Source organism: Ctenopharyngodon idella, chromosome 10 (assembly GCF_019924925.1).
Source record: "Ctenopharyngodon idella isolate HZGC_01 chromosome 10, HZGC01, whole genome shotgun sequence".
In the NCBI taxonomy this organism is placed as follows: Eukaryota; Metazoa; Chordata; class Actinopteri; order Cypriniformes; family Xenocyprididae; genus Ctenopharyngodon; species Ctenopharyngodon idella.
Genome location: NC_067229.1, coordinates 41572907 through 41598897, shown reverse-complemented (window position 1 = coordinate 41598897; position 25991 = coordinate 41572907). Strand labels below are relative to the sequence as shown.

General features: G+C 36.2%; 3 protein-coding genes and 1 pseudogene across 4 annotated transcripts in view; 1 reads left to right on the top strand and 3 right to left on the bottom strand.

Annotated features, from left to right (window-relative positions):
* Positions 1 to 7215, top strand: part of ubl3a (ubiquitin-like 3a) — a 29039-nt gene extending 21824 nt beyond the window's left edge. For both annotated transcript variants that reach the window (XM_051911304.1, XM_051911303.1), the window contains 2 exons: positions 3465 to 3542; positions 5544 to 7215. In XM_051911304.1, the coding sequence (XP_051767264.1) occupies positions 3465 to 3542; positions 5544 to 5596 (131 nt within the window). In that variant the 3' untranslated portion in view covers positions 5597 to 7215. The remainder of the gene's footprint in view (positions 1 to 3464; positions 3543 to 5543) is intronic.
* Positions 7216 to 11403: 4188 nt separating this feature from the next.
* On the bottom strand, positions 11404 to 12393 carry LOC127521837 (putative gustatory receptor clone PTE01). Its single transcript, XM_051911284.1, has one exon. The coding sequence runs from the start codon at positions 12391 to 12393 to the stop codon at positions 11404 to 11406; it is 990 nt and encodes a 329-aa protein (XP_051767244.1).
* Positions 12394 to 18125: 5732 nt separating this feature from the next.
* Positions 18126 to 19358, bottom strand: LOC127521840 (olfactory receptor 2AT4-like; annotated as a pseudogene).
* Positions 19359 to 23566: 4208 nt separating this feature from the next.
* Positions 23567 to 24707, bottom strand: LOC127521842 (olfactory receptor 1500-like). The gene has a single exon (XM_051911287.1). The coding sequence runs from the start codon at positions 24705 to 24707 to the stop codon at positions 23721 to 23723; it is 987 nt and encodes a 328-aa protein (XP_051767247.1). The 3' UTR covers positions 23567 to 23720.
* Between the last annotated feature and the right edge of the window lie 1284 nt (positions 24708 to 25991).

The following is a 25991-nucleotide window of genomic DNA, read 5'->3' as shown; positions in this document are numbered from 1 at the left end:
GCGCTCAGGCTCAGCTGTCAAGTCATCGTAAGTTAGGTAGCCTAAGTCACAATGGCAGTGCCCTTGCATTAGTTTTTCTGATGATATACGTCACCAACCGTCAAGCATTAGGTCTGCATTTAAGTGAAAATGAATGTCAAGTAATATGCAGCTAGCTGTGTGTTTTGAAACCAGCGAAAATTGCAGGATATAGTAGAACATGAGTTCACACAACACCACATCAGTTTGTTGCTTATGTGAACAGAGTAAACAAACTATAGGCCTACATAACACATATAAAATAAAAGGGAAAAAAATTGCAGTGGTCGCGCCGGCGCCTCATGCGTGCACACACAAATTCTTGTATTGCTTACTTTATATCGCAGCCTGTTAAATAATTAAAATAAAATACAATCAACCAAACATATAAAACGTTACACTGCATGAAGGATGATGTTGATAATGCGAGTGAAGTACAAAGCTTATAATAAATAATAGTTTAGCATTCGTCTCGAAAATGGAAACAGTGACGAATGAGAAAGGTAGGCTTCAGATTCACTTTAAATTAATTCGTTTTGCATCTTATTTAGTTTTATTTCTAATAAATAAACCTGTTTCTCGCCTTGAATATAGCAATAGAAGCTGGAATGGCGTTAAAAAAGAAAAGAGAATTTTTGGCTTGACGTTCATTTAGCCTGAATAGGTCGACTGTTAACTTTAGAGGTTTTGTGGTAAAATAAAATTCATAATATTGGTTCATAATATTGTTCATAATTTATGTTTACAAACATTATAAATAAAGCTATGTAGGCTAGGCTATTTGTAAACATTTTACTTTATTTACCGATAACTTAGGCTACATTATTTCAGAATGTAATAATAAAATGCGACGTAGCCTATTCCCGACTTATCTCATTTCCTCTCAGGAATAGCGTCGGTATTTTTAACCATGCAGCAAACATTTTAAAATATCTTGAAAAAATACTTTAATTTATAAACCGTTGTTTCTCCTTTTGTTTAATAGGTTTACATTTGGACAGAATCTATAAAAGATAATTGTAGGCCTGTTGGCTAAGACAGCAAATACTCTCTGTTTTTTAATAAATAAAAATGCTGTACATATTATTATTATTATTATTATTATTATTATTAAGTACTACTTGCAAACAACAAAAAAAGTTAAAAATAACGTTATTAACCGTTATTTTTTCTAATCAAACCGGTTTTGGAACGTTAATAATACAGAAGGAATGCTGGAACAGAAACGTTAAAATACTGATTCTGCTCGGAGTGGAACGATGTAATTTTTTTTTTTCGTTTTTAAGCCCTGATTTATATCACATCACACATGCTCTGTTACTGTTGATTATTTATTAAATCATTCTTCTCAGTCCCGAATCATGGGTCTGACAGATAAGAAGTTGCCTGGCCTTTTCTCTGCCAGGTGAATTCGCTGTGTCCCATTGGAGTTTTATAATTGCACAGATAATTATTTTGGCTTTGTCTTCGTTTATTTCGGGCCAGTGTGCAGTGCGGTTTGATTCCACATCACAGTCAGCTGATTGTAAGGACGTACCCAAAAATTCACCTCAGTCCCAATACATCTACATTTTACAATTCTCAAGTCATGAATAGAATTCACTTAATGAATCACACTTAGAAATATTCTTAGTGCGGCAGCGAGTTTTTCTTAGAGCTTTGAGGGAAGAGAGCAGTCTATGAAAGTAGGAAAGCAGTGGCCGACAGACCTGTCATCAGGGAAAGAAAACAGGGAGGAGAGGAAATTCTTTGGGCGTGAACAGGAAGCATTTTTTTTTATTTGTTTGGCCATCCCTTAAGCAACAATAAAAGATTGAGTGGGTTTGTGAACATGTAAGAAAGTGCATGAGTATATATATACATATATATATATATATATATATATATATATATATATATATATACACACACACACACACACACACACACACACACATATATCTTTCTGTTTGATTGTCTGTTGGTATCTATCTATCTATCTATCTATCTATCTATCTATCTGTGAGTCTGTCATTCTATCTATATATCTCTCTCTGTCTGTCTGTCTATATATATCCGTCTATCTATCTATCTATCTATCTGTCTATCTATCTATCTGTCTATCTCTCTCTGTCTGTCTATATCCATCCATCCATCCGTCTATCTATCTATCTCTGTATCTCTGTATCTATCTCTGTCTGTCTGTCTATATATATCCATCTATCTATCTATCTATCTATCTATCTGTCTGTCTGTCTGTCTATATCTATCTATCTGTGTCTGTTAGGCTGGAACAATACATCGAATCTCGATTCGCGATGCAAAGAATCTGGAGCGATTCTGATTTTTTCTGATGTATCGCGATTCTCTCTCGAATTGATTCTGAGCTTAGTTTTTAAACAGAAGATGGCACTACTATATGTGCTTTAGAAACACTCGTACACTGCCTGCTTCTAGTTCCTTTACACACACCACTTAAACCTAAAATAATCATTCATAAAGTTCGAAAAGGTTGAAGCGAATTGCAGTGGGCTGTGTTTACATTTATCTCACATCATAAAAGCATTCTGAGCCGAGGTGTATATTTAACCACTTACATGACTGCCGTAAGTGGTTAAATATACACATTCGACAGCTCTCGTGCCGAATGCACGAGAGCTGTCCAGCAGTCCTCTTTGTGAGCGTTTGAGAGTGTGCAGTTAAAAACTAGCCTAGAGCGCCATCTGCTGTTAATACTAAGCTCAGAATCGATTTGAGAGAAAATATCAGGATCCATCCAGATTCATTGTATCGATGGAGAATCGATGTATTGTCCCAGCCCTAGTGTCTGTCTGTCTATATCTATCTTTGTTGGTCCGTCTGTCCGTCAGTCTGTCAGGCAATCTTAGCTAAATTGTGATTAGTTATAGAAGTATGTTTTTCTCTTATTACACTTATAAATAGCTTCTCTTTTGAGTTTATAAATATTTTATAAATATTTGTGACATGTGAAAAGCTCAACTATTAGACTGTTTACTCATATCTAATTGGTTTTGTAATGTTTTGCCTGGGCAAACTTTTCCCATAGCTGAATAACTGTGATTGAATAAAAACTCACAACCAGCTCCTATTTCTGAACTGTTTGGCTGATGATGTGATAGTGGCGCGCAGGCAGGGTTTGCCAAAGAAGTGTCACTTTGATAATACACGCTGACACCTTCTCGATTCAAGAGAACCAAGGCATGCAGACAGAGTCTGTCTGTGGGGCAGAAGGCAGCAGCAGTGGTCTCAGAGTCAGTGACGGCTCTCGATAAGGCTCAGGCTTAAGTGCTGCACTCTCATCCAGAGGTTTACTTGTCATCCTGTTCCTCTGTCCTATGACTTTATCCCCTTGAAAAGTTACTTTGGTATCACAGATGTACAGCTGCATTAGTCTCTTGTGTGTCCATTCAGTCTAACACTCTTTTTTTTCCCCTTGTGTCTTGCAGCTTTAAAACTGCCTCTTGGAAAAACCACAGTGATGCATTTAGTTGCCAGAGAGACGCTGCCCGAGCCAAATTCCCAAGGTAACCATTCTGCCCTTTCTCTTTTCTGTCCACTCCTCCTTTACTTTTTCACACGCTCCCTGCCTAACTGCAGCCTTCACTTTCTTCAAAAATCACCAGTTTATATGTGGATCATTCTCAACCTTTGGCAATATTTCAGTCTATCAGAAGTGTTAAAGTATTTTATCACCAAAATATACCCTGTCACATGATCATGTAGGTGATAAAATAGGAAGACAAATAACTATGAATTTAATGTTTGCTGAGTTTTAACCGTTTTTATTCAAATGCTGATCTGTAGGCACATTTTCATGAAAATTCAGAGACAAGTGATGCACTATTTACTGATTTATGGTTTCAAAATAGAAAGAAATAAGAGAATATTTGTGTATTATATATTAATTTGAGTTTGAGGGACATTTCAAATGAAAAATAGTTTTTTTCAAGTGTCCTTTATAATTTTCAGGTGAATTCAGCTTGAACATTATTTAATTAAATAGAGGAGGGTTTTTTACATTTTTTTTTTTTTTTTTTTTTTAATTTTTAAAATTTTATTTAAGAGTTACTCATGTTTAAACCACGTACATTTACACAGTCTCTTGTTAAACTATTAATATTGCAGTGTGAATTTCTATTTTAATAAAAAATGTTAAATGCTGAAAGCACTTTGTGCTTTGACAAAATTTTTGCAGGGTCCTGCTGACTTATTTATCAGTACTATGGCTCTGCTCCAAACCCTAGTGAGCTTCAATGCTGCCTACATGGGTAGCTGCCTTTTAGGTTACTGAAAAAGATCCTCATAAATGATTGATTTGGAACCTTTTATATAGGCCACATTCACACAGCAACAGTATATGGTTGTCAGTCCTGTATTTGAGTCCTTAACATGGTTACATTCACACACAATTCAGTTACGCAATTCAGAAACTGACAGTGTGAACTAGGGCTGTCGCAATATTAGATTTTTCACACCATGGTTATTGTGGCCAAAAGAATTCACGATATCGATATATCGCGATATCTATAGAATCCTTGGGGGGGAAAATGTACAAGTCAAAAAATTCTTTACTTTGTTTATTTAGTTTTTCTTTTTCAGGGTTGCTGCACATTTTTTTAATTCAAATTTAAGGCTTTTAAAGACCTTTTTAAGACCTGAAGAAATAAAAATTAACACTAGCCTAGTAGCCTATACATTAGGACTGTTACCAATCAAATTAAATCATTATCAACAAAATCCATTTTTGCAATACAACGGTGACACAGAATGAGAAGTGGCATTAATATATTTACATAGCATTTACAATTTGTATACATAAATTTAATTCAATATTGAAATATGGAATTATTTCTAATTTTAACTTTTTAATTAAAATGTACTTTAAATATGAAACTAAACTGCCAGTAGGTGGCAGCAAGTCACTGTCTTAATGTTAAGATGTATAAGTATTATGCTCTCATTTGTAATTTATTAATAATGAGTGAGTCATTCATTCAACCGATTTGTTCAAATGACTGATTCATTCAGGAAGGAAACAAGTGACTATCTTTATTGAATGGGTCATTTAATCATTAATAAAACTGATTCATTCAAAACGCGGATTCAGTCAGTATCCTGTTGCACGGGGACAAACAATATTAACAATACTGTCTCTAAAGTGTAACTCACATTGTTCATTTAACAATAAGTTAAATGAACATTGCATTTGTGTGATTTGGGGAAAACAGCATTCTTGCTCGTGTGATATTGTATTACAACTACATCATATCATATGATATAATGACAAAAAAATGGCAAATATGTGTATCTTGAATGGTGTAAACGGGTACGTGTCTCCCTCGTCCACTTGTGATCTGTTCGACCAAAACGCATCTTAATACCAGGTGTAAACAGGGCCTAAGAACAAAACAGAATGCCTACGATGCCTTAAAATGCTGTTTAGGTAGGCAGCTCACTAGGTTTTGAAACAGAATCATTGTTTTGTTTTTGTGCAGTAGTATTAACTGCCTGTGTTTTCGTTTCAGGTCAAAGGAACCGGGAAAAGACCGGAGAGAGCAACTGTTGTGTGATCCTGTAAATACATCCCTTCATCCCTCAGAATGAGTGTGTCCCATCACCCTTCGCCCATGCTGCTTAAACACAACTACTCACACCTGACCGGAACGAGAGCTTCACTTCACAACCTCGAGAGCAGCAGATAATAAAACGCATCCTGCTGTCACCCCCACACACATCTTTTCTCATCATTCTACCTTCATGCACACCCAGCAGACCTGTAACTCGTTTCATCATGCACACACTCACACACACACACACACACACACACACACACACAGACAAGCACTCCTTCCCTTTCTACCGGTTTGCACAAGGAGGAGGCCCGTTTTTTATTGCACATGGTAAACATGAATGATTCAGTTTGGAAGAAGAGACTCGCCCTTGATTCTTCCTCTCAGGAGGGAGACATGTGAGGGGTAAAAGAATTTACACAGGGTCTGATGAACTTTTCACATTTAACGATGCACCACGTGCTCACCAGGCTTGGCTCGGATCCGGTGCGGAGGCGGGAAGGCATGCCGTCACCTACGTCTGAAATAATAGCACACGCTTCACTGGCGGTTTAACCTCCACTTCACACGCCCTCCCGATGAAATACTAATCACCACATGTAGTTCAACACAGGAGAACAAGTATTGATGTGCCTGATGAACGTTTTGGAAATGTTTATTATACATTTCCATGTGTTTTAAATGCCCCATTCTGGTCCTGGAGATCCAGCATCCTGCTTTAACAAGTTCCGGTGCTCGATTAGCCGGTTCGGGTGTGTTTTGAGTGCAGGAGTTGGGACTTTGCAGGAAGGTAGATCTCCAGAAGTTCATGGAAAGTCTAAATAATGCATAATGAGTAACAGTGACATTTGCGGCTGTGTTTTGACAGTCAAACAGTGTTGCGTCTGCCCTCTTTAGATAGATCTGAGCTGCTCTCTTTCAGGAAGGGTAAGATTTATCTCTTTATTTTCTAAGTGTAGTGGTGTAAATTAATGCTTGCGTTTGGAGCCAGAAGATTAACTATGGAATGAAGTTTGGCTTGGTTTATCTATTTCCCCTTCCCTGTTAGATATAAAATTTGTTTGCACAATACAGAAACACATGCTGTTTCATTTCTAAATCTGTGTAATTTTTCTTTCTCCTCATCCCTTTTTAATATTTTTCCAAATGGGAATTGTATTCGAAGGTTACATATGTGTAGAGTATATTTAATATGAATCTTATAGAGAACATAACTATAGATTGTTGATATATATTGGTGTCTAGTGTATGATAGTCTAAAAACAGTTAGCACATTAGCATTTGGAGCAGTGAGATGCTGACAATGTCATGTACTTTAACAGCAGCAAACCCCTCTCTAATGGCTGAAGAAATTACTGTACTGTGTTTCTTGTTTTTTCTTCAAATGTTTATAATTTGATATCTTTTTTTCTTCCATTGTCTTTTTCTGTTTATGTGGTTTTTGCTTTCTGCATTTTAACACCGCATTAGGTCTGAAAAATATTGGTCCTTATCAGGGTTCAAATCTGTACAGAGCTGAAATTTTTAAAAATATAATTGTAAATAAAACTAATGCTTCTCATTCTCTAAACTACAAATGGAAATACATCTATAAACTGAATAAAGAATCCAGAATATTGAAGTCAAATGCTTGTTGCTTGATGTGTTCACCTTCAGATTGTTTATGATGAATTTGAGAGGGTGATAAACTCATATAACGAGTCAAAATCCTAACTATGTTTGGATTGTAGCACTATATAATTAAAAACACTAATTCTTGCTCTAAACAACACTGTATTGTGTTCCAAAAAGCATTTAATTAATCTCAATTATTTAAACACACACATATTGGTGCACCTATCATTATGAAGACATTCCATAGATGTAATGGTTTTTATACTGTACGAACTGTATATTCTTTCCCCTAAATCTACTAATCACAGAAAACTGCATTTTTTATTTTATTTACATTTTTAATAAAACATTGTTTAGTACGTTTTTAAGCCATTTTAATTATGAGGACTCAACAAATGCAATCATAATACACTTTTACATTGTAATACCAGTGTTATACCCATGTCATTATACAAATTTGTGTCCTCATAAATCATATAAACAAGCACAGACACACGATACCATTTAAAGGTCTGCGGTCATTGAGTAAAATTCAGCTTTGCCATCACAGGAATAAATTACACACACAGACACATCCTTGTTTATACTACTTTGTGTGGTCCAAATGTCCAAATGACCGCATTAAATGCGGAATTTACGACATTGCGGGGTCCTTTAGTCGGACCCCACAAAGACAACATCTTAAAAGTCATGTATAAGAATGTTTGACAAAATCTTAAAAGTCACTATGGCCCTTCCCTACACTATACCTAAACCTACCCGTCACAGGAACCTAACGTAATTTTAACATTCTTATATATATATATACAGGTGCTGGTCATATAATTAGAATATCGTGAAAAAGTTCATTTTTTTATTGTAAATTATTTTAAAAAATGAAACTTTCATATATTCTAGATTCCCTACATGTAAAGTAAAACATTTCAAAAGTTTTTTTTTGTAAATTTGTTGATTAGAGCGTACAGCTAATGAAAGTCCAAAATCCAGTATCTCAAAATATTAGAATATTTACATTTGAGTTTCATTAAATGACCATCCCTACAGTATAAAATCCGGGTATCTTTTGTTTTTTGAAACCACACTAATGGGGAAGACTGCTGACTTGGCAATGGTCCAGGAGACAATCATTGACACCCTCCACAAAGAGAGTAAGTCACAGAAGGTCATTACTGAATGGGGTGGCTGTTTACAGAGTGATGTATCAAAGCATATTAAATGCAAAGTTGACTGGAAGGAAGAAATTGGGTAGGCAAAGGTGCACAAGCAACAGGGATGACCGCAAGCTTGAGAATACTGTCAAGTAAAGCTGATTCAAACACTTGGGAGAGCTTCACAATGAGTAGAATGAAGCCGGAGTCAGCGCATCAAGAGTCACCACACTCAGACATCTTCAGGAAAAGGACTACCAAGCCACTTCTGAACCAGAGACAACGTCAGAAGCATCTTACCTGGGCTAAGGAGAAAAAGAACTGGACAGTGAACAGTGGTCGAAAGTCCTCTTTTCAGATAAAAGTAAATTTTGCATTTCATGTTGAAATCATGGTCCCAGAGTATGAAGGAAGACTGGAGAGGCACAGAATCCAAGCTGCTTGAAGTCTAGTGTGAAGTTTCTGAAGTCAATAATGATTTGGGGGGGCCGTGACGTCTGCTGGTGTTGGTCCATTGTGTTTTATCAAGTGCAAAGTCAATGCAGCCATCTTCCAGGAGATTTTGGAGCACTTTATGCTTCCATCTGCTGACAAGCTTTATGGAGATGCTGATTTCCTTTTCCAGCAGGACTTTAGCACCTGCCCACAGTGCAAAAACCACTTCCAAGTGGTTTGCTGAGCATGATATTACTGTGCTTTATTGGCCAGCCAATATGCCTGACCTGAATCTATGGGATATTTTCAAGAGAAAGATGAGAAACAGTCGATCCAACAATATACAGATGATCTGAAGGCTCAATAGTGCCTCAGCAGTGCCACAGGCTGATCACTTCTATGCCACACTTCACTGATGCAGTAATTTGGGCTAGGAGCAAGTCATTTGCTGTAATATGTCCTGCCGATCAAGTATTGAGTGCACAAAAGAACATACTTTAAAGAACTTTAACTTTTCTGTTTTGCAAATCCATTTTTTTGATTGATTTTAGGAAATATTCTAATATTTTGAAATACTGGATTTTGGACTTTCATGAGCTGTACGCTCTAATCATCAAAATTTAAAAAAAAAAACTTTTGAAATGTTTTACTTTACATGTAGGGAATCTAGAATATATGACAGTTTCATTTTTAAAAATAATTTATAATAAAAAAATGAACTTTTTGATGATATTCTAATTATATGACCAGCACCTGTATATATATATATATATATATATATATATATATATATATATATATATATGTGACGGGTAGATTTAGGGATAGGTTCCTGTGATGGGTAGGTTTAGGTATAGTGTAGGGAAGGACGATAGTAAATTGAGTCAACATTTAGTCTCCTATAAAAGATTTTGTCCTTGTGGGGTCCAATTAAATGACCCCACAAAGTCAAACATTCCGTATCTTTCATACTTTGTGGGATCTTCTGGACCCCAATACAAGTACACACACACACACACACACACACACACACACACACACACACACACACACAAAACAAACACACAAACAAACAAAACATTTTAAATTGTAATTATGTTTTAGTGTTAATGGTTTTGATCAAATAAAAGCAGCCTTGGCTTCCATACATAAGATAGTTCTTTCAAAACATAAAAAATTGTGTACTTATAAATGTATGAGTTTTACTATTAGTCATTAATGTTATATTCTCTTTTATATTTTATTAATAAAAACATTAGCTATGCTGTAAACAGCCCCGTTAGGCCATGAATGTCAAATATCTTTTTTACTGTAAGCTTTTTGCGCCACCTTGTGGGTAAAATGTTAATTACATTCAGATTAAAATCACATCATAAATATTTTTTTTTTTACTATATCTATTTAAAAGTATTAATTAATGTTCATATTGTTCATTGTAATTGTGTTTTCGTGCAGAAATATCCCAAATAAGACGAAAAAAAAAGGCCTATATATGAATGCGACTAAATGAAGGATTCGGATGGTCCAGCCGCCATGCGCCCTCTAGTGGAAACTAATTTTTGGTCTCATACAAAACGCTTTTTAAGGACTTTATTTTAATGTAGTGCCGGGAAATATACATCAAGACACGTAATACAATTCATGAATTTAATCACAAGAGGCTAACAACACTTTACTACGGTATCCAGGTGGCCAAAATACCATACGGTTATTTTTACAAGTTATTTTTTATGACATCTTTGGGAAGGATCAACTTTAAACCACGGGTACCATGGGAACCTCACGAGCACAAGCACGGCCTTCAACAGAAATAAGCAGCACGCGGTAAGAATCAGCTTTTTTCTCTGTTCAGCAGGTACTGTCATGTGCATCAATTAATGTTTCTTTATTCAAATGAGATTTGATATTTCTTTGAAATTTGACCGTTTGTTCAGGTTTTAATTATTTTAATTTCTTTCAGCAAAACGAAACACGACAGGTAGCCTACTTTTAATTTGTGAGAAACATGAAAACCGGTAACCTCCACCTTGTCTTGTAAGACCTTAGATACCTAAAAAAAACAACAACAGATTTTTAATAGCAATGTTAACAAAATAGTAACAATATTGTTGAATTACATAGGAAAGACCTGTCACTTTAAAGCTTTGTTGAGTATGAATCGATGGTGGTCACTTTGTAATTGTAATAATTAAAATACATTATAAATAATATACTTCATGATTTTTAAAAGCACAAATATTTAATGTAGTCTTTTAATTAACGAGGTAAAAAAAGAGAACATAATTATACAAAAATAGTTTTACATGGAGTTTAGCATGGGCAGCAGGACATGCAACTTTACATATAAATGTTTCTTTGTTCAATCTTCTGAGCAGTTCTTATCATTGAGGGCTAATAACCCACTATGGTTTACTGTGTTGGTGAAAGAGAGAAGAACTTGTCTATTGAGTTGAGTGAGTGATAAATTGCCTTCCACATCTATTATAATACAATTTATTGTTAATATACAATAGAAAATGACAATAATATTAGCAAATATTGTAAATACATAACAATATAACAATAACATGCTAGTTTCATGTAATGAGGTACTTCAGAACAGGGATAGGCAGATAACCTCATTTAGAAATAGTTAACCTATTGACTTTTAGACTCATCCTGTTTCTCTGGACACACCATTTGAAAAAGAACTGTCTGATTTCTTTGATCCTGATACAGTAAATGAAGGGGTTCACTAGTGGTGGAAGCAGACTGTAGAACATGACCAGGGCGATCTTCTGACTGCTGTTCAACTTAGCGTTCGGGATGTTAGAACTAGTGTAAACCACGAAACGTGGCACATAATAGATGGTAATGATAGTCAGCTGTGTGGCACAGGTAGAAAAGGCTTTCATACGACCCTGTGCATTTGCTATTCGAAGCACCGACACCAGGATACTTGCATAGGAAAAGATGATGAAAGACAATGGCATGAGAAGCACAAACATTGCTACACCGTAGGAAATGAGATTTGTGAGGATGACATCAGCACAGGCGAGCTGGTTCATAGACTGAGAGTCACAGAAGCAATGAACGATCATGTTTGGCCCACAGAATGGCAGATTCACTGTTAGCATTGAGGTGATGGTTGGAGCAATCATTGCAGTAACCCAGGAAAACCCTATTAAAAGACTCATAGTGCGGTTAGTCATTAAAACAGGGTATCTTAGTGGGTGGCAGATCGCCAAGTACCGATCTAGAGCCATGATCATCATAATAAGAGAGTTTAGGGTCCCAAAATAGTGAATCAGCTGCCTTTGAAACAAACAAACGTAGAAGGCAATATAACCATCATTAAACCAGTAGCGAGAAATGACTTTTGGCAGAGCAACTGTGCAAAAACCAATATCAGACAAGGACAAACTCAGTATGATAATATACATAGGCTTATGGAGGCTGCGTTCAATCACAAACAGGACCACAATGAGAGAGTTGCCGGTGATTACAGCAATGTAGATGCAGAACAAAAGCACTGCTATCAGGCTGTAGTATTTGGGCAGGAGTCCAGGGAAGCCCACGATGAAAAACTCGGTTACAACAGAAGCTGCGGTTTCGTTCGCCTGTGACATACTGAAACATACAGCGAAGATTTGCTCAAAAATGTTTAAATATTTACTTGAAGTTTGAATTATTCTCTGCAACATTTAGAAATATAATACAATATAATGATAATATAAAAATTATTTAAATATAGTTCACTTATGAAATTTTAAATTAGTGTAAATTATAAAATAAATAATTTATAAATATTGTTTTTTGTAAAACTACATTAAATATACATAATTGTAGAACAGTATTTATTTACTAATTACTAATTTAGTTACTAAGATTTTCCTTAAATTATTTACTGTGATATTCAAATATTTGCAAAAATCTGAATGTTATTTTGGTTTGTATTTCAGCTGATCACATGATTACCTGGATAATTTCTCTAAATTATGTGACATCTGCTAAGAATATTCCTGGCTCAGTGTGACACGTCGCTCAGTTATCAGTGCAGATGCTTGTGGTGTCATTGTTTTATAGTCATAGAATCAGTGTTAAAGCCTGTAGGGTCCAACACGTCATGAAGGATCATGTTTTGAATCATTTGATGTCATGAAACTGGGCTGACCTTTGGGATTTGGGGAGTGGGGACTGTGTTTTGCCAGAAGATAACTATGGAATGAAGTTTGGCTGAAATTTTCTTCCCTGATAGACAGGGCCTAAAAAGTAAGCAAATGTAAAATAACACTGCATAGTCTTCACTGTATAAATTAAACATCCTTATTAATGAATCCTTATTAAAGTTACAAAAGTTATTTTAATCAGGAGCAGTGAGTGATTTAAAAAAAAACAAAAAAAAAACCCAGACTGCAGCAGGAATACTAGGCTTTTGTCACTTTAAGAGCGAATGCACGGATCCAATACATTGTCTGATACACACTCGGCCATCCACGTGATGTAAAAGAAAATGTGATTCATAAAACCAAGCCACCTTCTTCTATTGCTCCGTGGTCCAGTTCTAATGCTTACATGCCCACTGTTGGCACTGGACAGGGGTCAGCATGGGCACCCTGTCTGGTATGCGGCTATACAGCCCCATACGCAACAAATTGCGATGCACTGTGTGTGTTCTGACAATGTGCATCCTGTCGCCGGTTCAACACTGTTTCTTCCTTGGACCACTTTTGACAGATACTGACCACTGCAGACCGGGAACACTCCACAAGAGCTGTAGTTTTGGAGATGCTCTTACCCAGTCGTCTAGCCATCACAATTTGGGCCATGTCAAACTTTGAGGACAAAATGTTCACTTGCTGCCTAATACATCTCACCCACTAACAGCCCTGCTAGAAATTTTACGTTCCCAGAACATTCTCAGAACGTCCCCACTGGTGTTAAGGACGTTGATTAGTAACGTTCCTAGTACGTTCCGAGACGGTTACGATGTGGAGTTCTTTTAAGGGTTGGGGAACGTTATTTGGTGGACCTTCAGGGAACATTCATGACGTTCTGGGAATGTTTAGGGGACTATTACTATAGGATGTTCTGTTAACTTCCCAAATGTCCTCTTTGTAACGTTCTACCGTGACCATAAAATAACCAAAATAGAACATCCCCCTAAACTCATATCTGGAACGTTATTAAATGACCAACAGATGACCATGTGGGAACGTTCAGTTAATGTCCCAAATATCCTCTTTGTAACGTTCTTTTTTGACCATAAAATTAACCAAATTGGAATGTCCCCTAAAGTCAAATAAGGAACCTTGAACTGCAGCACTTTCATTACCAAAAGAGGACGTTTTAGGAATGTCCCTAATGTTCTGTAAAGGTTCAGAATTTTCATCACCTTTAGAGAACTTTTAGGGAACGTTGTGCAAGGTCACGAGAACATCGCCTTCTACGTGGGTGTTTTATAGAAAATAATAAAGTTTAAAGTCACCGTTATGGAGGTGAGCGTTTGCTTTAGATGGGCTCTTGATTCTTGATATTTTAATGTTAGATGTTCTCTGGCTGTTTTAACTGTGTTTTCAGAACACGCTTGTTAAAGATACTCTGGTCAGATGAATCTGGTTTTATAATGATGGTGATTCAATCATCATGGAGTGTACTGATTCACTGATCATCTCCAGAGTCTAAACTCTGAGTGTGTTAACTGTTAGTTTTGCATTAATTAATGGTTAGTTTTTTTTTGTTTTTTATGAGTTTTATTTTATTTTTTAAAAAAATTCATTATACAGAGAGTTTTGAGCGTTGTCTTTTAGACTCACACAGACATCATGAATCAGCGTATGAACCTCAGCAATGGTGACAATAAATAAATCTTTTTTGTGACTTTAGTAGGTTGTTTTGTGATGCTCAGAGTTAATCTGTTTATCTGAAAATTTTGTCACCATTGTTGAGGTTCATATGCAGAATCTTGATGTCTGTGTGAGTCTACATGATCCCGTCTGAATAATTTCTGCACAGTGATAAAAACTTTTAAAATATCAAAGCAGGACAGGATTTTATGCATTATCATAGGACTACAACAACATGAAAGAAATACAATATTCATAGATCAGTGAATAAGGCCACTGTATGATAATGAAATCATCAACAATGAGCAACCAAATCCATTTGAGCAAGTTTTTTTTGTAACAAATGTGCTTTAAAAACACACAGAACAATTGAAGAAAAATTTAAGTTAAAACTTCAAGGGTCAGGAGCCCAACTAAAGCAAGTGCTTACCTCCGTAACGGTGACATTTATAAATTTTAATAAAACATCAACATCTCATTAAGACGTTTTGAATGAAAGAAATAAAGTCAGAGTGGTTTGTAATAAGTGAAGATGCAGAGATCTAGAGAGATTTGTTAGTGTTTAATGTTCTGTTTCTGTTATCTGAGTTTTGTGAGGTTACCATTGTGCTGGAGAGTAGAGCCTGTGCTTCAGTCATGATGAGCCAGAGACACTGATGTTATGCTGCATATTTTATTTAAAGGCAGTAATTGTGTAGTTACTGATGCAGTGATATAGTAGTTACATTAACTCGATCATGTGCTGTTGTCAGCTAATGTCTTACTGCAAGAGATTTGCATTTTAAAGAAAAGGTTTCATAATAATCCAAGAAACACCTGTAAAGAACTTTTTTTTTTTTTTTTGTAAAACATTTAAGAAAAACTTGTTTTTGTTGGAACAGCCACTTTTGTTAGTCAATTTAGCTCTAATTTTCACTTAAATTTTTGACAAGGGCAGCAGGGACGTTCTGAGAACATTTCTAAATAAAGTATGGTCCCCTAAACGTTCAGAGAACGTCCTGAATGTTCCCTGAAGGTCCACCAAATAACGTCCCCCAAACCTTAAAAGAACTCCACATCGTGACCGTCTCTGAACGTACTGGGAACGTTACTATGCAACGTCCTTAACACCAGTGGGGACGTTCTGAGAATGTTCTGGGAACGTAAAATTTCTAGCGGGGGACACAGCGAAGGGAGGCTGCTAAAGGCCGTCCATTATTGCAGACATTGATTCAAAACTCCTGCACGCCAGCAGCCCTCACGAAAATTAACTATGGTTTTACTATGGAAAAAACAAAACATGGTTATTGTAGTTAATCCATGGTGACCACAAATTAACCATAATTCTGCTACAAAAACCATGGCATTTGTATTGTTATACAAATGGTAATCAATACGCCAGAAACCATGGTTTTACTATAATAAAACCATGGTTCATTTTCGTAAGGGAGGTAAACCAACTGCTAGCCTGCATGAAGAAGTTCTTGAGACTCCAGAGACTCCAACAGCTTCAAATACCTGTTTGCTGCTGGCTTTCTGCTGCCAATTTACCCAATAATTTACCCAATATACCCAAGAAGACCTGTCAGACTATTGAACAAACCTATCTGAGATTGATACAGTTATCTAAAAAGATATGAGAAATAATTTTAATTTTACTGAAATCCTACTGATATGTCACTTGGATAATAATTTGGAATACAGTGCTCTATAATATTAAATTAAATGTCTAATACTTCTATTTAAGATGAAGCTGAGGCAGGCTCAGAGACTGAAGGAGAGCATCAGCCAAATCAGACAGTAAGACTGTTGGCTAAGAGTAACGGAATATGCTAGAAATATGCTAAAGACCAAGATTAAATTATGTGAGTGAAAGAGTAATTACAACAACATAAATTCAATTAGACAACAACATAAATTGAATTGGCACTGATCCTTGAAATTATTTTTACAATATGATTGTAAAAGATGTGTCATTCTCTATATTTTAAGATGATATTGCCTAGAGTGAACTCAAAAGAGTCAAAGTGAAGGTGCTGTCTTCTCTTTTATTTGGTGATTTGTAACAAATGAATAATTTGAATTAACAAGCACCCTACCCCCCAACATCCCCACCCCCCTTTAGTGCCCCTTTTTTTTGGTTTGGGCCACTGCCTTTTAAAATGTCTGTGCACAGCCCTGACACACACAACAAACAAAGATAGTTCTAGTACATAAGATAGTTCTTTCAAAACATAAAAAATTGTGTACTTATAAATGTATGAGTTTTACTATTAGTCATTAATGTTAGCTTCTCTTTAATATTTTATTAATAAAAACATTAGCTATGCTGTAAACAGCTCCGGTAGGCCATGAGTGTCAAATATCTTTTTTACTGTAAGCTTTTTGCGCCACCTTGTGGGTAAAATGTTAATTACATTCAGATTAAAATCACATCATAATTTATTACATTTTTTTATTTTTTTTATTTTTTTTTTTACTATATCTATTTATAAGTATTTATTAATGTTCATATTGTTTATTGTAATTGCGTTTTCGTGCAGAAATGTCCCAAATAAGACGAAAAAAAAAAGGCCTATATATGAATGCGACTAAATGAAGGATTCGGATGGTCCAGCCGCCATGCGCCCTCTAGTGGAAACTAATTTTTGGTCTCATACAAAACACTTTTTAAGGACTTTATTTTAATGTAGTGCCGGGAAATATACATCAAGACACGCAATACAAATCATGGATTTAATCACAAGAGGCTAACAACACTTTACTATGGTATTCAGGTGGCAAAAATACAAATAGTTATTTTTTATGACATCTTTGGGAAGGATCAACTTTAAACCACGGGTACCATGGGAACCTCACGAGCACAAGCACGGCCTTCAACAGAAATAAACAGCACGCGGTAAGAATTACAACTTTTTTCTCTGTTCAGCAGGTACTGTCATGTGCATCAATTAATGTTTCTTTATTCAAATGAGATTTGATATTTCTTTGAAATTTGACCGTTTGTTCAGGTTTTAATTATTTTAATTTCTTTCAGCAAAACGAAACACGACAGGTAGCCTACTTTTAATTTGTGAAAAACACTAATGAAAACCGGTAACCTCCACCCTGTCTTGTAAGACCTTAGATAACGTTACCTAAAAAAACAGATTATTAATAGCAATCTCACCAAAATAATAACAATATTGTTTAATCACGTAGGGAAGAGCTTTCACGTTAAAGCTTTGTTGAATATGAATCGATGGTGGTCACGTTTTTATTCATTTATAATTAAAAAAACATTAAATAATATACTTTCCGTGATTTTAAAAATCACAAATATTTAATATAGTCTTTTAATTAACGAGGTAAAAAAAACAAAAAACAACAACAACAACACACACACACACACACACACACATATATATATATATATATATATATATATATATAAAAAGTTTTACATGGAGTTTAGCATGGGCAGCAGGACATGCAACTTTCCATATAAATGTTTCTTTGTTCAATCTTCTGAGCAGTTCTTTTTTTTTTTTTTTTTTTAAATTATCATTGAGGGCTAATAACCCACTATGGTTTACTGTGTTGGTGAAAGAGAGAAGAACTTGTCTATTGAGTTGTGAGTGATAAATGGCCTTCCACATTTATTATAATATAATTTATTATTAATATACAATAGAAAATGACAATAATATTAACAAATATTGTAAATACAAAACAATATATCAATAACATGCTAGTTTCATGTAATGAGATAAATCAGAACAGAGACAGGCAGAAATTCTCATTTAGAAATAATTAACCTATTGACTTTTAGACTCATTCTGTTTCTCTGGACACACCACTTGAGAAAGAACTGTCTGATTTCTTTGATCCTGATACAGTAAATGAAGGGGTTCACTAGTGGTGGAAGCAGACTGTAGAACATGACCAGGGCGATCTTCTGACTGTTGTTCAACTTAGCGTTCGGGATGTTAGAACTAGTGTAAACCACGAAACGTGGCACATAATAGATGGTAATGATAGTCAGCTGTGTGGCACAGGTAGAAAAGGCTTTCATACGACCCTGTGCATTTGCTATTCGAAGCACAGACACCAGGATACTTGCATAGGAAAAGATGATGAAAGACAATGGCACGAGAAGCACAAACATTGCTACACCGTAGGAAATGAGATTTGGGAGGGTGACATCAGCACAGGCGAGCTGGTTCATAGACAGAGAGTCACAGAAGCAATGAACGATCATGTTTGGCCCACAGAATGGCAGATTCACTGTTAGCATTGAGCTGATGGTTGGGGCAATCATTGCAGTAACCCAGGAAAACCCTATTAAAAGTCTCATAGTGCGGTTAGTCATTAAAACAGGGTATCTTAGTGGGTAGGCAGATCGCCAAGTACCGATCTAGAGCCATGATCATCATAATAAGAGAGTTTAGGGTCCCAAAATAGTGAATCAGCTGCCTTTGAAACAAACAAACGTAGAAGGCAATATAACCATCATTAAACCAGTAGCGAGAAATGACTTTTGGCAGAGCAACTGTGCAAAAACCAATATCAGACAAGGACAAACTCAGCATGATAATATACATAGGCTTATGGAGGCTGCGTTCAATCACAAAAAGGACCACAATGAGAGAGTTGCCGGTGATTACAGCGATGTAGATGCAGAACAAAAGCGCTGCTATCAGGCTGTAGTATTTGGGCAGGAGTCCAGGGAAGCCCACGATGAAAAACTCGGTTACAACAGAAGCTGCGGTTTCGTTCGCCTGTGACATACTGAAACATACAGCGAACATCTGTTTACAAAAGAATCAATGTATTTGCCTTTTACACATGATATTACCTTGATAAATATGGCTTTGATTTGCTCAAAAATGTCTAAATATTTACTTGAAGTTAAAATTATTCTCTGCAACATTTAGAAATATAATACAATATAATGATAATATAAAATTATTTAAATATAGTTCACTTATGAAATTATAAATTAGTGTAAATTATAAAATAAATAATTTATAGATATTGTTTTTTGTAAAATTTCAGCTGATCACACGATTACCTTGATTATTCCTCTGTTAAGTTATGTGACATCTGCTAAGAATATTCCTGGCTCAGTGTGACACGTCGCTCAGTTATTAGTGCAGATGCTTGTGGTGTCATTGTTTTATAGTCATAGAATCAGTGTTAAAGCCTGTAGGGTCCAACACGTCATGAAGGATCATGTTTTGAATCATTTGTGTCGTGAAACTGGGCTGACCTTTGGGATTTGGGGAGTGGGGACTGTGTTTTGCCAGAAGATAACTATGGAATGAAGTTTGGCTGAATTTTTCTTCCCTGATAGACATTGCCTAAAACTTTTTCCCACACCTTAAGAAAATTAAGATTTAAGAAAATTTACTGGCTATAAATATTTTTTTATTATTTATATATATTTTTTTCACTGTTTTTGCAAAAACAGGCAGTAATGGCACCAAAATTGTAGATACCAGTGAAAATTCACAATTCTCTATTCCAATTTCGATACCACAGCCTAACTAACAATTTCGATACTAATAGCCTAACTAATCTAAATTTAAAACATTATTAAAGACAAGTAAACAGTCAGTAGTAAAATAAAAACAAATTAGCAAATTACAAGCAAAACATATGTACAATATAACAAAGATACAAATGAAATAAACAGTGCTTTTCAGGTTTTCAAGTAGGTCTGATAGTAGTCTTCAGATACAAAAATTTAATAAAGTAAGCAAATGTAAAATAACACTGCATAGTCTTCACTGTATAAATTAAACGTCCTTATTAATTAATCCTTATTGAAGTTACAAAAGTAATTTAGTCAGGAGCAGTGAGTGATTTAAAAAAACAAAACAAAACGAAAAAAACAGACAGCAGCAGGAATATTAGGCTGTCATTAGGCTTCTGTCACTTTAACACACTGTCTGATACACATGTGCTATCTTTCTCAACTGTTTACATTCATGACATAACCAACTATGTTTACTAGGAAACTCATTATTTTTTTTACTTAATTTTGTGTGAATTTGTCCACTCAAGTGCAAGAAGACGTGAAAGAGAGGACCCAAGGTTTCCCAGCAGAACATTGCCCAGAGCATCACACTGCCTCTGCCGGCTTGTCTTCTTCACATAGTGCATCCTGGTGCCATGTGTTCCCCAGGTAAGCGACGCACACACACTTGGCCATCCACATGATGTAAAAGAAAACGTGATTCATTAGACCAGGCCACCTTCTTCTATTGCTCTGTTGTCCAGTTCTGATGCTTACCACTGCAGACTGGGAACACTCCACAAGAGCTGCAGTTTTGGAGATGCTCTTACCCAGTTGTCTAGCCATCACAATTTGGCCCTTGTCAAACTCGCTCAAATACTTACGCTTGACCATTTTTCCTGCTTTGAGGACAAAATGTTCACTTGCTGCCTAATATATCCCACCAACTAACAGGTGCTGTGAGGAGATAATCAGTGTTATTCACTTCACCTGTCAGTGGTCATAATGTTATGCCTGATCGGTGTGTGTGTGTGTGTGTGTATATCTATATATATCTATATATTTATGTAACCATTGGACGCTACATCGAATGACGACACTTTGGGGAACACCTCTGCATGACTGTCATCTGAAGCATGCGTGTAACTAATCCAATCTTGACGGCGAACCACAGAAGTTGGCACAAGGCAGCATTAGCTTCTGATAGACTGAGGCAAGTCACTCACAGGCATGCAGGAAGTATGACAGGGATGCAGTGTCTCGTTCCCTTCTCAGGGAACAATGGTTACATTCGTAACCCAAGACGTTCCCTTTCAAGGGAACTTGCGCTGCATCGAATGACAGCACTTTGGGGAATGAAATAGCCACTGTGCTATACTGGCAAATGCCTTCCTGGTGTGAAACTATATGGTACATCTCAGGACAATAGAACTTGAGCTACAGGTGTGGAAGGGAGGTCTAAACTGTAAAACCTTAAAAATGTGTGTGGTGAGGCCCAGCCCGCAGCATCACACACCTCTTGGAGAGAGACCCCTGCCAATAAGGTCTTAGAGGTCGCCATACCCCTTGTAGAGTGAGCTCTAATCAGCAGAGGTAAAAGCAATCCGCACACCTCGTAAGCTGTAGAGATTGCCTCGATGATCCATCGGGGACCCCTTCTTGAGTGACCCGATGCATACCAGTAGCTGGTCAGACTTCCTCTACTAGGAGGATCTGAGGACATACGCCTTCAAAGCCCTCACAGGGCAAAGTAAGTTGGTCTGCTGACACATGAAGAGGAGGATAGAAGGCCTGCAAAACTGTAGACTGTACTGTGTTAGTAGCAATTCACTTGCAATTCTCAAAAAAAGAACCTCTGTAGATGAATGGCAGAAATAAAGTCAAACTGGTTAGAAATAAGTGAAGCTGGTAATGCTCTTTTTTGGAGTTGTTTATTCATCCTCTGCTGAGATCTTGAGATATTTATTCTTTTTATTTGCAGTTGATAGTCAGTTGTAGTTGTTGTGTTTCATTTTCTGAGAGTGCAAGCGTGATGTTGAACCAACATCACATTGTAACATTGATTCAATGCCATTACCATTTTCTGATGAAATCTCAACATTTTTTCAACATTAATTGTGGGTGCAAAAGTGATGTTGATTCAACACGTTTTTTTTTTTTAACACAGTCGAACTCACAGCCTTGCAAAGTATACTTTATTTGACTCGAACACGCACACAGGTGATCGACGGATGCGTTTGAGCAGTCTTTCGCCACGAGTTACAACCCAATGCTAGACCCAACCCTTTCATGCTAGATTTGTACAAATGAGGGTACTTTCTAACCTCTTTGCACAATTTCTCGTCTATGTAGGCCTCCATTGTCGCTGTAGCTTGCATGCGCTCCAGTCTGTTCTGTTTATGCAGTTTTTCTTTGACTACCCTGTGAATCGACGCCCCCAGGGCACGGTTGCCACCTTGTACATAAACCAATTATTGCAAAAAAATGTGCCCATGTGCGAACAGTGCGTACAAAGTTGCTATCCAGGATAGCGCTTGCTGAAGAGCAGAAGCTAACGCTGCCTTGTGCCGGCTTCCCTTTATAGCTTCCGTGGTTCGCCATCATACTGTACATGATGTGACACGGCGCCAAACAATATTGGACTAGATGCACATGTGCTTCAGACGACAGTCACGCAGAGGTGTTCCCCAAAGTGTTGTCATTCGACGCAGCATGAGTTCCCATGAAAGAGAACTTTTATTGCATTTTATTTTATATTTTCATTTAATATTATTAATATTATGTACTATATTTTAAAGCAAATATCTTAAATAAGAAAAAAAAATTAAAATATATTACAGTTGATGATTCAGACTGGAGGAATATAACACGATAATGAATTTAATATTTTTAAAATGCTAGAAACATTGTTTAAATGGTCCCTTTTAGTACACATATTTACTGTGGTATCCAGGTTGCCAAAAAGCAGCAATGACAAGTATCAATTTGCCACAGTTTTACTGCATTATCAGGAGGTGTTGAAACTATAGGATTTTCGTTGCACAGCAGGACACTGTCATGAGCATCAATTATCAATAAGTAAAATTTAAATAAAATTAAGTGTGACAATCTTTGAAATTTACCAGTTCAATAATGTGATTTTGGACTAAGAAATGAGTAAATGATCACATAATTTTAATTAGCATGCACATTTAATTTATGAGAAATACTAATAAAAACAGGTGAAAGCATTCGTAACCAAGACCTTAGATGTATAAAATAATAGAACATATTATTAATAATAATCTAATGAAACATTATGAATAAAAAACAAAAACTGCAGTCATATTCAATGTATGTTTGGTGGGAATTTATTATTTATTTATTAAAATAATTAATATAATTATTTAATTAATTAAAAAATATATTTAATATAATTAAAATATATTACAGTTGGTAAACATGTCTGCAGTGTGACAAATGATACTACAAATATTCCATGTAATTTTTTAAAATGAAGAACTGGATAAATGGCTTGATAAATATGTAGGCTATAATATAATGCATTAAAAAATAACTATATTAACAAATGCATATACAGTAAAGAGCATGTAATGAGATACATCAGAACAGGGATAGGCGGATAATCTCATTAAGAAATAATTAACCTATTAACTTTTAGACTCATCCTGTTTCTCTGGACACACCACTTGAGAAAGAACAGTCTGATTTCTTTGATCCTGATGCAGTAAATGAAGGGGTTCACTAGTGGTGGAAGCAGACTGTAGAACATGACCAGGGCGATCTTCTGACTGCTGTTGATCTGAGTGTTCGGGATGCTAGAACTGGAGTAAACCACGAAACGTGGCACATAATAGATGATAATGATAGTCAGCTGTGTGGCACAGGTAGAAAAGGCTTTCATACGACCCTGTGCATTTGCTATTCGAAGCACAGACACCAGGATACTTGCATAGGAAAAGATGATGAAAGAGAATGGCACGAGAAGCACAAACATCGCTAGACCGTAGGAAATGAGACTCTGGAGGGTGACATCAGCACAGGCGAGCTGGTTCATAGACTGAGAGTCACAGAAACAATGAGCGATCATGTTCGGCCCACAGAATGGCAGTTTCACTGTTTGCATTGAGCTGATGGTTGGTGAAATCATTGCAGTAACCCAGGAAAACCCTATTAAAAGACTCATAGTGCGGTTAGTCATTAAAACAGGGTATCTTAGTGGGTAACAGATCGCCAAGTACCGATCTAGAGCCATGATCATCATAATAAGAGAGTTTAGGGTCCCAAAATAGTGAATCAGCTGCCTTTGAAACAAACAAACGTAGAAGGCAATATAACCGTCATTAAACCAGTAGCGAGAAATGACTTTTGGCAGAGCAACTGTGCAAAAACCAATATCAGACAAAGACAAACTCAGTATGATAATATACATAGGCTTATGGAGGCTGCGTTCAATCACAAAAAGGACCACAATGAGAGAGTTGCCGGTGATTACAGCAATGTAGATGCAGAACAAAAGCGCTGCTATCAGGCTGTAGTATTTGGGCAGGAGTCCAGGGAAGCCCACGATGAAAAACTCGGTTACAACAGAAGCTGCGGTTTCGTTTGCCTGTAACATACTGAAACATACAGCGAACATCTGTTTACAAAAGAATCAATGTATCTGCCTTTTACACATGATATTACCTTGATAAACATGGCCTTGATTTGATTTGATTTATAAATTGGTGTAAATTATAAAATAAATAATTTATAAATTGTTTTTTGTAAAACTACATTAAAATATACATTAGTTATAGAACATTATTTAGTTAATAATTAAGATGAATTTTCCTTAAGTTACTTACACATTCTGTGATTTTAAATAATTGCAAAAATCTAAATGTTATTTTGGTTTGTATTTCAGCTGATCACATGATTACCTTGATTATTTCTCTGTTAAGTTATGTGACATCTGCTAAGAATATTCCTGGCTTAGTGTGATACGTTTCTCAGTTATCAGTGCAGATGCTTGTGGTTTTATTATTTTATAGCCATAGAATCAGTGTTAAAGTCCGTAGGGTCCAACACGTCATGAAGGATCATGTTTTGAATCACTTGGTGTTGTGAAACTGGGCTGACCTTTGGGGTTTGGGGAGTGGGGACTGTGTTTTGCCAGAAGATAACTATGGAATGAAATTTGGCTTGGTTCCTCTTCCCTTATAGATATAACATTTATTTGCACAACACAGAAAAATGAGCTGTTTCGTTTTCAAATGGGTGTAGTATATATACACTCACTGGCTACTTTATTAGGTACACCTGCATGTTAATGCAAATATCAGCCAATCACATGGGAGCAACTCAATACATTTAGGCATGTAGACATGGGCATCTGAAAACATGCATCCGAAAACTTAGGCAGGTGACTTGTTGCCTCGCTGCCTTATGGCAATGACTCTGCAGGCAGCGTTTGCGTATGAAGGAATCTCATAAAACTGATTTCGGACAGACTTATGAGGCAGCATAACAGTTTAATGATCTACATCAAAATAGAGTGAGTTTTGGTGAAAACTAAACTAATATTTAATTACTACAGTAGTAATTTCTCACTAAAAAATCAGAAGTGGAAAACATTGGTCAAAAATGTACATTTGCACACAAACTGACCAGAAACTGCAACTTTCAGACACCATCTTTCTTTTTCTAGCTCAACTGTCACTGAATTGAATGCATAGGATTGTTGGATATCAAAGACAGCGAAGGATACATCTAGATGAAGGTCTCTCATGAGACAGGAAGTGAAGCTAACATTAGATTCGGACATGCCTTGATGCCTTCCTACCTTGGAATGTGTCCTCCGATTTTTAAAGCCCAAAGTATAGCTCAAGGATTAGCGTACAGTGTGCGTGTCATGAATTTT